This window comes from Filicampus tigris, chromosome 4 (genome assembly GCF_054856515.1).
Source record: "Filicampus tigris isolate MCC_2025a chromosome 4, RoL_Ftig_1.0, whole genome shotgun sequence".
Lineage (NCBI taxonomy): Eukaryota > Metazoa > Chordata > Actinopteri > Syngnathiformes > Syngnathidae > Filicampus > Filicampus tigris.
This window is the reverse complement of record NC_141220.1, coordinates 24,255,544-24,270,208: the sequence shown is the minus strand read 5'-3', so window position 1 is coordinate 24,270,208 and position 14,665 is coordinate 24,255,544. Positions and strand designations below refer to the sequence as shown.

At 38.7% G+C, this 14,665-nt stretch overlaps 1 protein-coding gene and 1 long non-coding RNA gene across 2 annotated transcripts in view; one reads left to right on the top strand and one right to left on the bottom strand.

Moving 5' to 3' along the window:
• Window positions 1-6,084: 6,084 nt before the first annotated feature.
• LOC147149034 (uncharacterized) overlaps window positions 6,085-14,665 on the bottom strand; it is a 78,974-nt gene continuing 70,393 nt past the window's right edge. The window contains exon 4 of the long non-coding RNA XR_015086566.1: window positions 6,085-6,387. This is a non-coding gene — a long non-coding RNA (uncharacterized LOC147149034). The remainder of the gene's footprint in view (window positions 6,388-14,665) is intronic.
• LOC147149035 (solute carrier family 23 member 2) overlaps window positions 13,450-14,665 on the top strand; it is a 41,787-nt gene continuing 40,571 nt past the window's right edge. Inside the window, exon 1 of the mRNA XM_086028866.1 lies at window positions 13,450-13,523. Within this exon, the coding sequence (XP_085884992.1) occupies window positions 13,464-13,523 (60 nt within the window). The 5' untranslated portion in view covers window positions 13,450-13,463. The remainder of the gene's footprint in view (window positions 13,524-14,665) is intronic.

The window sequence follows — 14,665 nt, the reverse complement described above, 5'->3', positions numbered from 1 at the left end:
AGCGAGAGAGAGAAAGATGTGTCCATTGAAAAAGGTAAAGTGCGATGGCCCTGAATCATGTGTGCTGTCTTCATGCAGCCCACAGAGTGTAAAAATAGATACACAGAGACTGCAGCGTTGGGGGGTGGGGGGGAGAAAGAGCTAAAGCCAAGTTAAAAATGATGAATGGGTTAACAAATGGATGTATGAATAGGAAGATGGATAATGCTAGGCGAATGGGACGATTAATGGATGGATGAATAAATAGGGCAATGGATGGTGATAGGTGAATAAGTGGGGTGGATTTATGGATGCTTAAATAGAAGTAGAAATAGAAACATATTTTTTTCAAGAATATTTTCTATGCAAGCCCACGAGTTGAAGCAAGGCATTCTGATAAATATTACGTTTGTGGAATAAGAGTTATTAATCCACCCGTTTTTAGCCATCTCTGGTGGCGGCCATTTTGGCACTTCTGTCGACTGTACAGCTGTAACAGCTCACCTGTTTTCTGAAGCTGATCCCTGAGTAGTTGTGATGTCACTTTCAGTCGACAGAAGTGACAAAATGGCCGCCCCCTGAGATGGCTAAAAACGAGTGCATTTTGCTGCTTAATTTATATTCCACAAACGCAAAATTAATCAGAATGCCGTGTTTCAACTAGTGGGCCTGCTGGGAACATATTCTTGAAAAAAATAGGTTTGGGTAGATTTCCACTTTAAGAAATGGATGGATTGTGCAGGTGTTTTTCAGAAAAATAACTTAATATCAATGCTACAACTAGAGCCAAAAAATACCCTAACATACTTCCTTACTTGTAATCAAAGGTCCACTGTACTTATTACAGTATAGAGATTACACAAGCAAGTTTTCAAACTTTATGAGGGCGAATATGTTGTTATCAGCACATTTTCTTTCCTATTGCATAAGTCAGTGAGCTATTTACCAATGAACTGGGAACGCAGAGGAAAACGTCCTATAAAGGCTTACTAAAGAGCAAAGTGCAAGAGTAGAAAAAATATAAAAGCAGACAAAGGATATTTCCTCAAATGGAGGCACTAATGGAGCTGGAGATGGAAAGCAGCCACTTCGTCATCAAGGTGAGCGCTTGCGTCCTCGATTAGTCAAAATTGTCAGTCCGTGTAAAATAAGGGGGGTGAAGGGATGCTTCTGTATATCGAATGTATGATGCGCCACGAACATCACGCTGCAACTTGCAATTTTCTTTCTCTCTTTTTTTTTTTTTAAATGATTAAATACGTATGACCTAATTTACAGTATGTCATATTTTATTTTACTTTACTTGTGTGGTTACACCCCGTTAATAATTAGAAATATAAAAAGGTTTTATTTGACTTTATTTTGTGTGCTTGCAGCATGGTTAAAATGCAATTTAAAAAGAAAATATTTCAAAAAAATATTTCATGGAGAGTATTTTAACTTATTTTATTACACTCCACTTCATCTTTTATTAACGTATAGTTGCAGCCTGGATACAATGCCGTATTTATATTTCAACTTTTATTCATTAATTACTGCTCCGTGTGCGCGTGGTGCCAATAAAGTTGATTCTAGAAAGGTGTAACACGAGGTGTAACAGAAAATGAAACACAACTACTGCACAATGATAAGAAAATTACGGTAGACAGTAGCATGTGTGTTCGTGTGTGCGCGTGTGTATATAAAGTGTCATCAGGTGGGTCAAACTAATTCCGGGTTTAGGGAGCAGGGCGCAAGACTGTACAAATGGAGGGAAAATAACATTTTTGCGGCGTTGAACTACACCATTTATGAAGAAGAAAAAAAAAACTTCTTGAAGTAAACGCCTTTATTCTCGTAAGATTCCGTCTTTTATCGGAACAACACTCATAGGATCTTTTTCCCTGATGATGATCATTCCTTTTTTTAATGCTACTTTTTTCCAAAACGCCTCCAAATGTTCTTTAAAGATTCCGTGATTTCCCTTTTAATATTGAAATAGCGCAGTTGTAGTGCCAGGCACGATTAGTCATAGATTTGACCATGAAGCGTACCCCAATAGTACAATTTCAAAATTTAAAAATGTCGTTTTTCTATGAGAAGAGACTCCACCCAAGTGCGGTAGCTTTGAGGTACTTTCGCTACTTTCCTCTCTTGATCTGTAGTCGCTTGGCTTGCTGCATTACTCTGGTGGCGGCGTCGGTGTAGCTCAGCTTCATTTGACGTAGAATAGCTTGTAGCTTAGCTGCCGACATTCTCCGAGTAGCTTGGCCGATTCTGAGACGGGCTAATCAATGAGATCACAGTGCTGCCCTTGTTCGAGTCATTAGCGGTGATAGCAAGAAGAACAAGAACGACGCCCGCTCGGGTTCCCAGAAAGCTGATCGGCATTCTCCCGTTCTTCCTGATTGGCTTTGTTTCCGATCAGGAGGCGGGGCCAGCGCACTGAAACAAGGACATGAAAAGGAATTCTTTCAAAACAGGAGGGGGAGGGCTCGCTAAGGTGTCACTAAAGTTGCGGCACACCTGGGAAGGAGTGTGTTGACATCCTTGTTATCGAACTCGATTGGGAACTCGCGAGATCAACGCCATTTTCGGGGTCATACGGCTAGTTGGTGAGTGAGTTGGTTAGATAGTGAGTGAGTTTGTGAGTGAATGAGTTAATGAGCAATAAAATGAGTGAGTGAGTCAAAAAGTGAAAGCGTGAGTTTATTAGTATGTGAATGAGTGAGTGAATTGGATGTGATTAAATAAATGACTCAGTGACTTAAATAGTGCCTAAGTTGGTTAATTAGTGAGTGAAGGAGTAAGTTGATTTTTTTGTAAATAAGATCATTAGCAGGTGAATAAATGAGTGACTTGGTTAAACACTGAAAGACTGACAGAGTGAGTTGATTAATAAGTCAATGAGAAGGTTAATTAAACAGTGAGTGAGTTAGTTGATTAGTGAATGTGTTACGTCTGAGTGAATGAATTATTGAAATGGTGAGTAAGTTAGATAGTGAGTTAGTTGGTTTATGCATGAGTCAAATCGGGGTCGGGCAACTCCGGTCCTCAAGGGCCACTACCCTGCATGTTTTAAATGTTGCCCTTCTCCGACACACCCGATTCAAATGATCAGGATCGTTATCGGGCTTCTGCAAAGCTTGCTGACGAGTTGATCAGTTGAATCAGGTGTGTTGGAGGAGGGAAACATCTAAAACACGCAGAGTAGTGGTTAAATAATGAGTGAATAAAAGAGTGGTTGAGAGAATGTGTGAGTTGAATAGTGAGTGAAGTCGGTAACTAGTGAATGAGTTAGTTTCAGCACGAGTTAAATAATGAGTAAGTTAGTTAAATAGTGTGGGAGTAAGTTGGTCGGTCATTAAGTTAGTGAGTGAGCGAGTTGATTAAATAGAGAGTGAGAGATCTCATTCTGAGTGAGTTAGGTTATTGGTGAGTGAGTTGGATCATGTGTGAGTTAAATAGTGTGTTGGTTAGGTTAGTGAGTTAAATAGTGAATGAGTTGATGAGTGAGTTAAATAATGAGTAAGTAAACTAACTTAGAAGGAGTAGGTGAGGAAATGGTGAGAAAATTATGTAACTAGTGAGTTAGTGAGTCTGTTGGTTAGTGAGTTAGTTAAATTGTGATTGAGTGAGTTGGTTGTTTAGTGAGTTAAATAAACAGAGGGTGAATGAGTGAGTGTCTCCTGCTTGCTGTAAATGGAGTGTGTCCCATTATTTTTTGCCCACTCAGTTTACAGTTAAATGCAAATATTTGTACTACACAGTACATTGAGTATGACATTATTTAAAGAGTTAGTTCAACCCCTTAGGGACAAACTTGCAATTTGGGCCTCAGATGGAGTTAAAGTTGTTGTCTGTCCTGCACAAAAGGAAAACAAGTCTGACTTCCTGTCCCTATAAAAGTGAAAACAAGAAATGAAGTGGAACGTTTTTTTGTTTCAAAGTTGATATTGTTCCCCCCCAGTCAGGTTTTATTGAATCTGACCCGTGTCTCCCCACCAGCTGCCCGCGATAAACCGCCCCACGCCCCCACCCCCTTAAGAGCCCGCTTTCAAGTGGAACTCTTGAGGAATTCCCGGCAGACTTTTGGTGCCTCGGTGCCGTAAAAATTCCTGAGCATCCTGGCAAACAGAGCTGACCTCATCCACACAGGAAGTTCACAAGGTCGCCATTGACGGCAGGGGGGGGGGGGGGGGGTCAGGGGGGGCTTTTCACACACACACGCCTGATAAGCAAGCAGATTACAGCCGAGCTCAACTTTGACCCTTTCACACTCTGCCGGGACAACGCAGCTGCTCCGAGCCGAAATACTGCAGCAACTGTTTGGGAGCCAACACAAACTCAACATTTCAAACACCAACAGAAACGTTTTACACAGTGCAGCAAGTCAACCCAAACGTCTTTTTTTCGAGAATATGTTCCAAGCGGGCCCCACTAGTTGAAACACGGCATTCGGATTAATTTTGCGTTTGTGGAAGAAGTGTTAATCCACTCGTTTTTCAGCCATCTCAGGGGGCGGCCATTTTGTCTTGTGTCGACTGAAAATGACATCACAACTGCTCACAACGACCAATCACGGCTCAGATTCAGAAAACAGGTCAGCCGTGTTATTTAATGCTTTCCATTCATTTATATTATATGTTTTCATCTAATTAAAAACTACATTGTGCTATTTTTCTTAAAATAGCAGTTTTAAGAAAAAATAAATAAATAAATATATATATATATATATATATATATATAAATATATATATATATATATATATATATATATATATATATATATATATATATATATATATATATATATATATATATATATATATGTATTTTTTATGCAAAGCTGGAATGGATTAAGGAAATGTACATTCATTTCAGTGAGGAAATCTGATTTGCGATACAAGAGTTTTGAGTTAGGAGTGTGGTCACGGAACGAATTAAACTCATAAATCAAGGTACCAGTGTATGGATGCTGGCCCTGTGCTAAAGCGCAGTGCACCACCATCCTCATCCTCATCCTCAAGATGAAGGAATCCTCTGTAGCGTCACAGGGAAGGGGATGAGGTAGGGGGTCGGATTTGTCTCCAACCCCCCCCCCCTCCCTTCTTCCCCTGCAGCCCCCAATCCACCACATCCTTCACTTGACCTCCCTCCATTCCTCCTCCTTCCTCCTTACGTAACACAGCGACTGCAGCTATGAATGAATGTGACTCAATGAAGGCCTTAAAATGATGAATGAGTCCCCACCCCACACACACACTCACCCCCCCCTCCTTCCTCTTCATCTTCCTCAGATTAAACTGTAATCCTGCAGGATGATGTTGCTGCATGGAGGTGGAGGAGGGGCGGGGGAAGGTGGGGGGGGGGGTGTCGTAAAATAATGATGTCATGCTTTTTGGGCTCATTCATGGGGATGGAAGCGGAAAAGGAGGAGGGAGCACAAATCGGTTGTTTTTTTTTTCTATTCAGTAAAATGAATATGGACCACTTGTATGAGATATAAGAATTAATTTAAGCATTACATGAACACTACATTAAAGTTAATTGCTTTTTATTTCCCTTTAAAAAAAAAAGTGTTTAAAAGTGCATTCCTTATTACATTTATATGACCATTAAAAGCATCAACGTGACTTAAAAATGTTCCTGTAAAGTTACAAATCCGTCCATCTCTGTAATGGGTGCTCACTTCAGTGAATGAGGCTTGATGTGTTTCTCTGACTCTGATTTAGGTCGCACTACCACCTGGCGGACATTATTGGTTATGACAAGTACACCTTCCCAGAAAAAATGTGCAGTACTGTAGGGACTGATCTCTTTTACTTAAGTAAAAGTTAAACAAATATAGATTCTGAAATGTATTTCAATAATTTGGCACAATGGAATATAAAACAGTTTTTCTCCTTTATTAACTAAAATAGTGCTTCTATCATTCATCTTTATCATTAATCTGTTCCAGCCTCCTCCTGAGTACCCCCCGCCCCCCAAAAATGTAGTTTTTTTAAATACATACTGTGCATACAGACATGTATGTATGTATATATATATATATATATACATATGTATATGTATATATGTATATATAGATATATATATATATCCTTGGTTGAACTTTTAGGGCACGACAAGAGGTTGCATTTCCTGTTTTAGGGTTGTCGTCACCCTTTTCCGCTGGGCTGAAGTCTGATTGCATTTGTGATGTCACATGATGATGGGATGAAGTCCATGTTTTGATTGACTTTTGAAACGTATTTTCCAAATGACAAGGACAAAAGATTTAACTCTAACCTTTGACCTTTGGGTTGTCAGAATAAGCTCCCTTTCCTATTCTGTGGTTATCATCACCCTCACTGTGTTGAAGTCTTGCATGACTTGCTGATGCCACACATGGTCCGGCATGTCCAAGTTTGTTTGACTTTTGACTCACTGTAAAAAAAAAAAAAAATATATATATATATATATATATATATATATATATATATATATATATATATATATATGGTTCAAATCCACATTGAGGGTGTCACAATCATTTCCAGTTCCTGTTTAGAAGTTGTCATCACCATCAGTGTGTTGAAGTCGCACGAGACTTATTTGCTTATGTGCCATATAATGAAGTCCAAGTTTGTTTCACTTTTGAAACATTTTCCCTTATTTGGTTGAACTCCAAACTCCTGACTTTAAGCCAGAGTAAATTCGACTTCCTCTTCTATGGTGACCATTACACTTTTCCACTGAGCTTAAATCTCATATTTGACTTTTGAGGCTTTTTTTTTTTTTTTTTTAAAGGTTCAACTCCAAAACGCTTTTTATTTTAGGGGCATGTCAATAAAATAATGTTGCTTTTATCAGATTTTCATCACCTTCACTGGGCTGCAGTTACACATGATTTGCTGACATCCCTTGCAAACAATGTTGGAACTCCGAGTTTTGTTTGATTCTGACCTCAGAATTATTTATGACTTTTGGGGCACCAAAATTAACTTATTTTCTGTTTGATCTCATTTTCACCCACACTAGGCTGAATTTTCCCAGGAATTGCTGACATTATATTTAGTTAGTTTGACTTTTGAGTCATATTTCTTCAGAAAACACAGACATTTTGTTCCACTTTTCAGAATTCGAGTGTGTTAACCGTCCGAGCGCTCATATTTTTTTTCCCTCCTCATGACATCCTGCAAGTGACTCGGGCTGCTTTATTTCTGATCTTTTGTGACAAAGTTAACAGTAGCTTTATTGTTCGAGAATATGATGTACCACATGTGCTAATACGCATTTCTCACTCGTACTGTAACTCACACATTTGTCAACTTATATACATATTAGTGTGTGTGCGTGCGTCTGTTTGTGTGTGATCACCACTCATATCAAAAGTGAGGCTGGTAATGTCACAGCACATTAGGAATGACTGGTGATGATGTCATAGCACGCCACACCCTGTGATCCCACCAGAAGAAAGCAGATTTAACGCAAAAATACGGTAACCATAAAGTTATGTAACATATTTACAACACATGCAATGGACCATATTTAAATCACATTTAATATCTATGCTCCTCTAATATGTCGATTTATAGATATATAACAGCTTTCCATCTTTATTGTAACATATGGACATTATTTTGTATTTTCATCTCTCATCGGTTGGCATTATATTCAATGTTCTATACATCTCTAATGTGACATATCGACAGTGCACATTTAAGATGAAGTTAAATGTGTATAAAATAGCATTTAAATGCTTTTTTTTTTTTTTTTTAATTACGCTGGGTTATAGTTTGATAAATGTATGCCGGACAAGAAAAAGTCCCACGTGTTGTCACCCTTTCATCGGTACCGACATGTGACAAAACGCACGTGTGCACGCACACAGACACAGACACCATCTATTTGTGTTGTGTTCAATCGACGGAGAGTGTCCTCGGCGTTCCATTTCACACATCCACAAATCATGGACAAGATCCTTAACGAGTCATATATCAAGGTACATTAAGACAACACGTGATCGATACCGATAGAAAATGCCTTCGATAAAACGTTCGATAGAAAAAAAGAAAAACAAACCCGATCGCAGCAAGGTGCGCGATGTAGGCAGCGCGCTTCCGCCACCAAACATGAAGAAGAAGCATTTAAACCAAAGAAGAAGCAGCTTTTAAATCAACGAGGAAGAAGCTGTTAACTCAACGGAGCGGGCCCGGCGGCCGTGCGCTACGCTCGCGGGCCCGGCGGCAGTGCGCTACGCTCGTGAGCGCCGTAACTTTGCTCAAATAAATGACCACTCGACTCAGTACAACTCTTACAATTAAATTATATTATGCATGATAACCCTTATAAGCACCTTATATTTAAAATTGAGTTTATTTAATCTCTATATCGAGCAGGTTATTTCAGTCTTTCATAGTTACATTGAGCTCTTATTAAAGATTAAGTATTATGTTAAAATAAAATAACCTAAATGTATTTTTCTTCGGGTCATTATTTTCAATCGTTGAAAAAAAAAGAAAAAAAAAATCAATACATATCGATATCGACCAATATGAAACACTTATATTGTGATATACTTTTCAGTCATATCGCCCAGCCCTAATGATGGTAATATTTTTTTGCTATTTTAGATTGAACAATATGTGACTTCCAGTTGATTTGCGAAGTATCGATCCCAGGACAATGGTATCGATCCGATCCAAGTACTTGCTTAGTATCGATAACATCCATATTTGGATCGTTGTTATCGCTACATGAGGTCTTGTTAGCAGGCTTAGCCAGCCAAGCTAAGATGACTTGGGATGCCGTTCCGCTTTAGTTGGATATCCCTTAAGGTCACGCTAACTTCCTGTAGCGATGACATGCACTAGCTAACTCGTGGCGACGCATAGCGGTACAACATTTGACGCGGTCTCGTGTGCGACAGCCAACGACTCGCAGTCACAAGGCTTGGGAAATGTTCTCCCGATTAAGTTCTTGATAATAGTACACACTAACGTTATAATACAGTTTAGTCACGCTGGTTGTCATGGATGCAACGCTACGCTACATTAAATCCATTAGCGGTACGTGTGTTTAGGTGGTACCCGAATGAGGTGAAAAAGCACAAAGGGTCTTTGCAAGGCTTGCTAGGGGTGTCCAATCACTTCAAACGCTAGCCGCAGGTAGCATCGGAAATTCAAAAGCTTTGATGTTTTAGCGGGTTCGCACGTGAAAGGAGCTATTCACGCTACACTGTCTGTATGCTGGTCATGTACTAACAGTAGCCTATTTACTTATTGTAAAGAAAGACACTCAATCACTCTGAATGACTTTCACTTTGAGTGCATTCAATGCTAACCGCCCACAATGTTGCGTTGCGTCAGGCTCAGGGTAAACTTGGGCTTTTTCTACTGCGACAAATAAGACGATAAACATAACATAATCAAACAAAAATAAGTGCAAAAAAATACTTGGAAAATGCATGATATGGTTACAAAACAAAAATTGCTTATTGATAAAAAAACATAGGATTTATATTTATTTAAATAATCTATTACATTAAAAATGTATCAATAACAATATTTCAGACACAATTACATATAAAACATATGGACCATGATGAATCAAAACTATAAATATATTATAATTAATTAATGCTAACTTTTTAAATCTTCAGTATATACAACATTGAATTAAAAGTAATTCATACATTTGAAAATACACAACAGAAAATTAAAGACGCTCGAGTGACATAGTCACATTATTCATCTACTGAATTACAGAAAAATACACAATGGAAAAAAATACACGTACCTGTACTACACAAGCATTAATAATCAATATATATCATCAAAATAGCATAAAAAAAACAGAATTAAACATTGAACGTCATTTATGATGAATAATTTCTAAAGACATTCCTGTCATTTGAATTATTTTTCAATCATCAAACATTGGGATCTACATTGTCGAAAAAAAATAACTACAACATCTTAATATTAAATTGTCCTACTGTTTTAAAAAATAAAATACTTAAGTGTTTTGGAAAATAAACAACTGAACAACTTGATAATGAATACACTCCAGTATTTGAAAAAGAATAAATAGTTCATTGTAGATACTTAAAAACTTCACGTTGACCCACGCATGTGAGCCAAAATGATTTTTTTATGGTTATTTAATTGTCCATTTCCTCCTCTCTTTTATTTGCCGTGACACTTCTTTGTTCCATTTTGATTCTTTTATTTCACACCGCTTCTAATTGGGTATTTTAACCATTTTCCAGACCCGCTCTTGTGACAATACAGCTGACCGTGTCAGCAAGCCATTGGTGGTGCCTTGACAGGCAAAAAAGAGGAGCACTTTTTTCCAATGCTTGGCTCTTAAACAGAGTTTTGGTGTGGTAGTGTGGGCTTCCTCTGTGATATGTGAAAGAATCACTTCCTATACGCAACATAATTGTAAAAATACAATATAAGTGGCCTTTTATTGTTGTCCGTTTAAGGCAAACCTGTGCACTAATCATGGTGTCTAATCAGCATCTTGATATGGCACATCTACGAGGTGGGATGGATTTTCTCGGCAAAGGAGACGTTTTTGTTGAGGTTAAGTATAGCCTGGTTGTACAACTTTTTGATTCATCATTTTTACTTGTTCATACCGTGGATGGTAGTTGCTCCCATTAATATGAAATATACTTTTTAGTAAGAAAACCTTTGCCTTGTTTTTTTTATGTTGATTGATGGAAAGCAAGGGTGCCACAGTTACATTGAAAAAGTAGCATAGTTACTTTACTGATTACTTGATTTTTAAGGTAACTAAGGTTCCTCACTAGAGTTGTGCATCGCTCCAATAAAAGACAATTCGATACGTATCTCCATACATGATGTGCGATACGATTCAAGGACAGTTAAAATTCAATGAGTTGTCATGTTCCAATATGAATGAACTTGTCAGTAGGTTACTGTCATTGTGGCATTTCCTTCTAAGACGTTTCTCCAATACGAGACGATTTGCTACATATCCCAATATATAATAAAGCAGAACAATTCAACTTGCTTCGTTTTCATAAAAGTGGAACGCTTCGACTCGGTGTGTTTTGATAAACACACATCTTTTAAATCAAAACTGATTTTTTTAATTTGTTTTTTTTGTTCCCTATGGTTTAGGTAGTCTCAGACATTGATTAAAGCGGCCTTATTAATTAATCATGGCAGTTTACAGGATTTATTTGATCTTACCATTCATGACAGTAGTTTTTATTTTTGACATTTAAATAATAGAAAATATCGCGAAAGCCCGTGTGCTTTGCCTTGCTACGATAAAAAAAAAAGTCATCATATTAGAGTACCGTGTTAGCAAGTAAGGTGGTACTCGAAAATGATCTTCACTGTTGGAGAGCTAATCATGTTTTCGGTCATAGTTGGTGTAAAAACTTTGAGAATAACTGTGCTAGGAGTCATCAAGTGGATCAAGACTGGAAACGCCAGTTAGGCTGCCCGCCATGTTGCTTGTTATGTCAGATGGCGGAGCCCCCGCTGAGTCGAGACCGTCCTGAGTCCTGTTTTCACCGGGGCCCCATTCTGTTTACAGAGCTGGGTATTTCACTGAGGCCACAACTATTCATTCATTCATTGTCATTTTTCATAAATCCATCACCATCCGTGTCATCCAGCCAGCTCCCAAACAGTCATTAAGCCAGTCATGCATTCAACCCCTGTAATTGTCCATTGAACAATCAATGTATCTATTCTTTTAGCCCACTAGCAATCTGTTTCACCTAACAATCATTCAATCATCCATCCAGCTCTCAACCATCCATTCATCCACCAACCTTTCATCCATCCATTCAACCAGTTCTCCATCCAGACAGCCAGTCGTCAATTCATTTGGCCATACATCCAACTCACATTCAAACCATCCATCGTCCATTCATACAACCAGTCATCCATTCATCCAGGCAGCCAATCATCCATTCAACGCCATCAATTTTCCAACAATCTGTCAGTTTATCCATCAAACCAGTCATCCATTCATGCAGGCAATGATTCATTCGTCCACTCAGCCAACAACAACCCCATCCAACTAGCCATCCATCCAGTCATCCACTGATCCTTCCATCCATTCATACCATTGATCGATTCATTAGTGAACAATTCATCCATCCATGCATCATCCACCCAACTGAAGAAATATTTAGTCATTCATCCGTCGTTACATCGAACAATAAATCCATCATCCATCCAGCCAACCAACCGTTCTTCCATCATCCATCCATGCATTTATCCACCCAGTGGATCATCCATCCATCAAGTTACGACCCTTCATCCACCCACCCAAACATCCAGTCATCCATCTATCTTCACACCCATTCATTAACCATGGATTCATCTGAAAACCATTCATCCATCAACCATCCACTTATTCATCCATCAAACTAACAAAAATCATCCATTCATGTAGCAATCCACCAACGCTGCAGGTATGCACTCATCCGACCAACCATTCATCCACGGGCCATTCAACCAATTGAGTCCTTCATGCATCCATTCATTTGTTCATTCATCCAGACAACCATCCATCCCACCATTTATCATCTACCTGTCTGTCTATCCATTTATTCATCCACATACCGTAACAGTATTAATCCATCTTTGTTTTATACTCATATGCTAATTAGTAGGGATGTAACAATCGAAAATCGATTTAAAATCGATTCGCCCCGATTAATCAAGTCGATTAATCGAAAACAGAGTTGATTACACACATATAGAAAATGATGAGTTGAAACGTTTATTCATTCCAGATGCGTAGCACATTTTGAATGCGTAGATCAAATGATGCTTTTGCGCCAAACATTATTGCGTTTGTGGATGGCTGCAAAACCACATTAGTGCATAGAGACAATTTTTTTAAAAAAATGGAATCAAATCGAAAATCGGGATCTGAAAATCGAATCGAATCGGGGCTTGAGTGAATCGTTACATCCCTACCAATTAATAATTCAAATGTTGGCTAACACGTGACCTGTACAGTTAATAATTTTTTTGTTTTAATAATGGAATGAATTATGGTCAATTTAGTTTTGTTAATTGACGAAACGGAACATCTGGTGGCAGACCTTTTGATACAACATTTCGATTTTATTTTTTTTAGCCTCAGACTGTTTATGATGATCTCCACCAGAGGCAGATGACAATGCTTGTGAGGTCAACTGATGTCAACAATGATCAGTCAGTGGGAAAAAAATGGGCGGCTCACGCTTTTTCGTGACTCCTGAGTTCCGCCGATGATCAGGGTGACCAATGAAGCGACACATGTGACGGACGCGCTTTCACAGGACCAGCCCTGGTCACGCATCATATGACCGTACAGTAGGTCAAGGGGGTGGGAGGTACCAGAATCACTCAGCCACCCTTTCTTGCGACTTAACTGTGAGCTTCAGTTGCCGTGGCGACCCATCGTCTTAGATCCTGCACTTTTTTTGCCCCCCGCACTACTCTCGGGCTTGTGTTTGTTGACTGTCCGCCTGCGGCATGCACCTCACCGTCAAGGAGGAACGCCTGGAGCTGGGAGCCGACAATCCAGATTTTGGGGTGAGTTCACCCTTATTGTGATCAAAAAGGGATTTTGAGGATTGTTTTTATTGTAGAAGTTGTGGTGTTTGTCTTTACAAGTGTTACAGTACTAAGCCACTGTGGAATGTTGAATCAACAAAGTGTGCTAAATGTCAGTGGAATCAATTGCATCGTGCTCTACTTTGTATACACTTAAGATTGCTAGGTCAAAAAATAACCCAATTTTTGGTCAAACATTGGACCGACCCGCTACATGGGTGAATTTGGCCCAACTTTGAGTTGTTTTGTCAACGAATATTTTTACACAAAAAGCTGTTTGGTTTTTTTTTTTTATACAAAAAGCTGTTTTTATACAAAACAACACAAAGTTGGGTCAAATTGACCAAAGTAGTAGGTCAATCCAATTTTTGACCAAAATTGGGTTATTTTCACAAAGCAGCTTTAAGGGTGATCTAGACTTTTTGAAAGTTTATTGTGTACATACACAGCAAAGCTACATTACGTAGCTGTATTTCTCTCCCCCGCCCCCCCCACTGCACTACACTACTATCTTATCTCCCTATGAACTTGACCTACAGAGTTTCCTGTTTGATAACAAATCATTACTTGCTTAGTCAGACAAAATATCTTGGGCAAGTTCTCCTCGCCCAGAAATAGGCAAATTGACTCAACTCAACTGTATTTATGAATCACTTTAAAAGACAACCACCACTGTATCTAAAGTACTGTACATAGAGCAAAATTAAGTCATACTACCACAAAAAAAGAAAACAAATTAATAATGAAGACAATAAAATAAAAAGCACAAAAACAGTCAAATCAAAACAAGTCTCATGCCGAGTCAAAAGCCAAAGAATAAAGATGAGTTTTAAAGATGTGAAGAGAGGGCGATTGTTACCTAACGTTTATCCTCTGAAAACCAAACTTGCGGAGGCACTATGCACTTTTGGACATTGTTTCTTAAAGAAGTCAACCCAAACATATTTTTTTTCAAGAGTATGTTCTATCCAAGGCCACTAGTTGAAACACGGCATTTTGATAAATATTGCGTTTGTGGAATAAGAGTTTAATCCACCCGTTTTTGGCCATCAGGTAACGACCAATCTAGACTCACCTGTTTTCTAAAGATGAGCCACGATTGCTCGTTATCTGAGACCTGA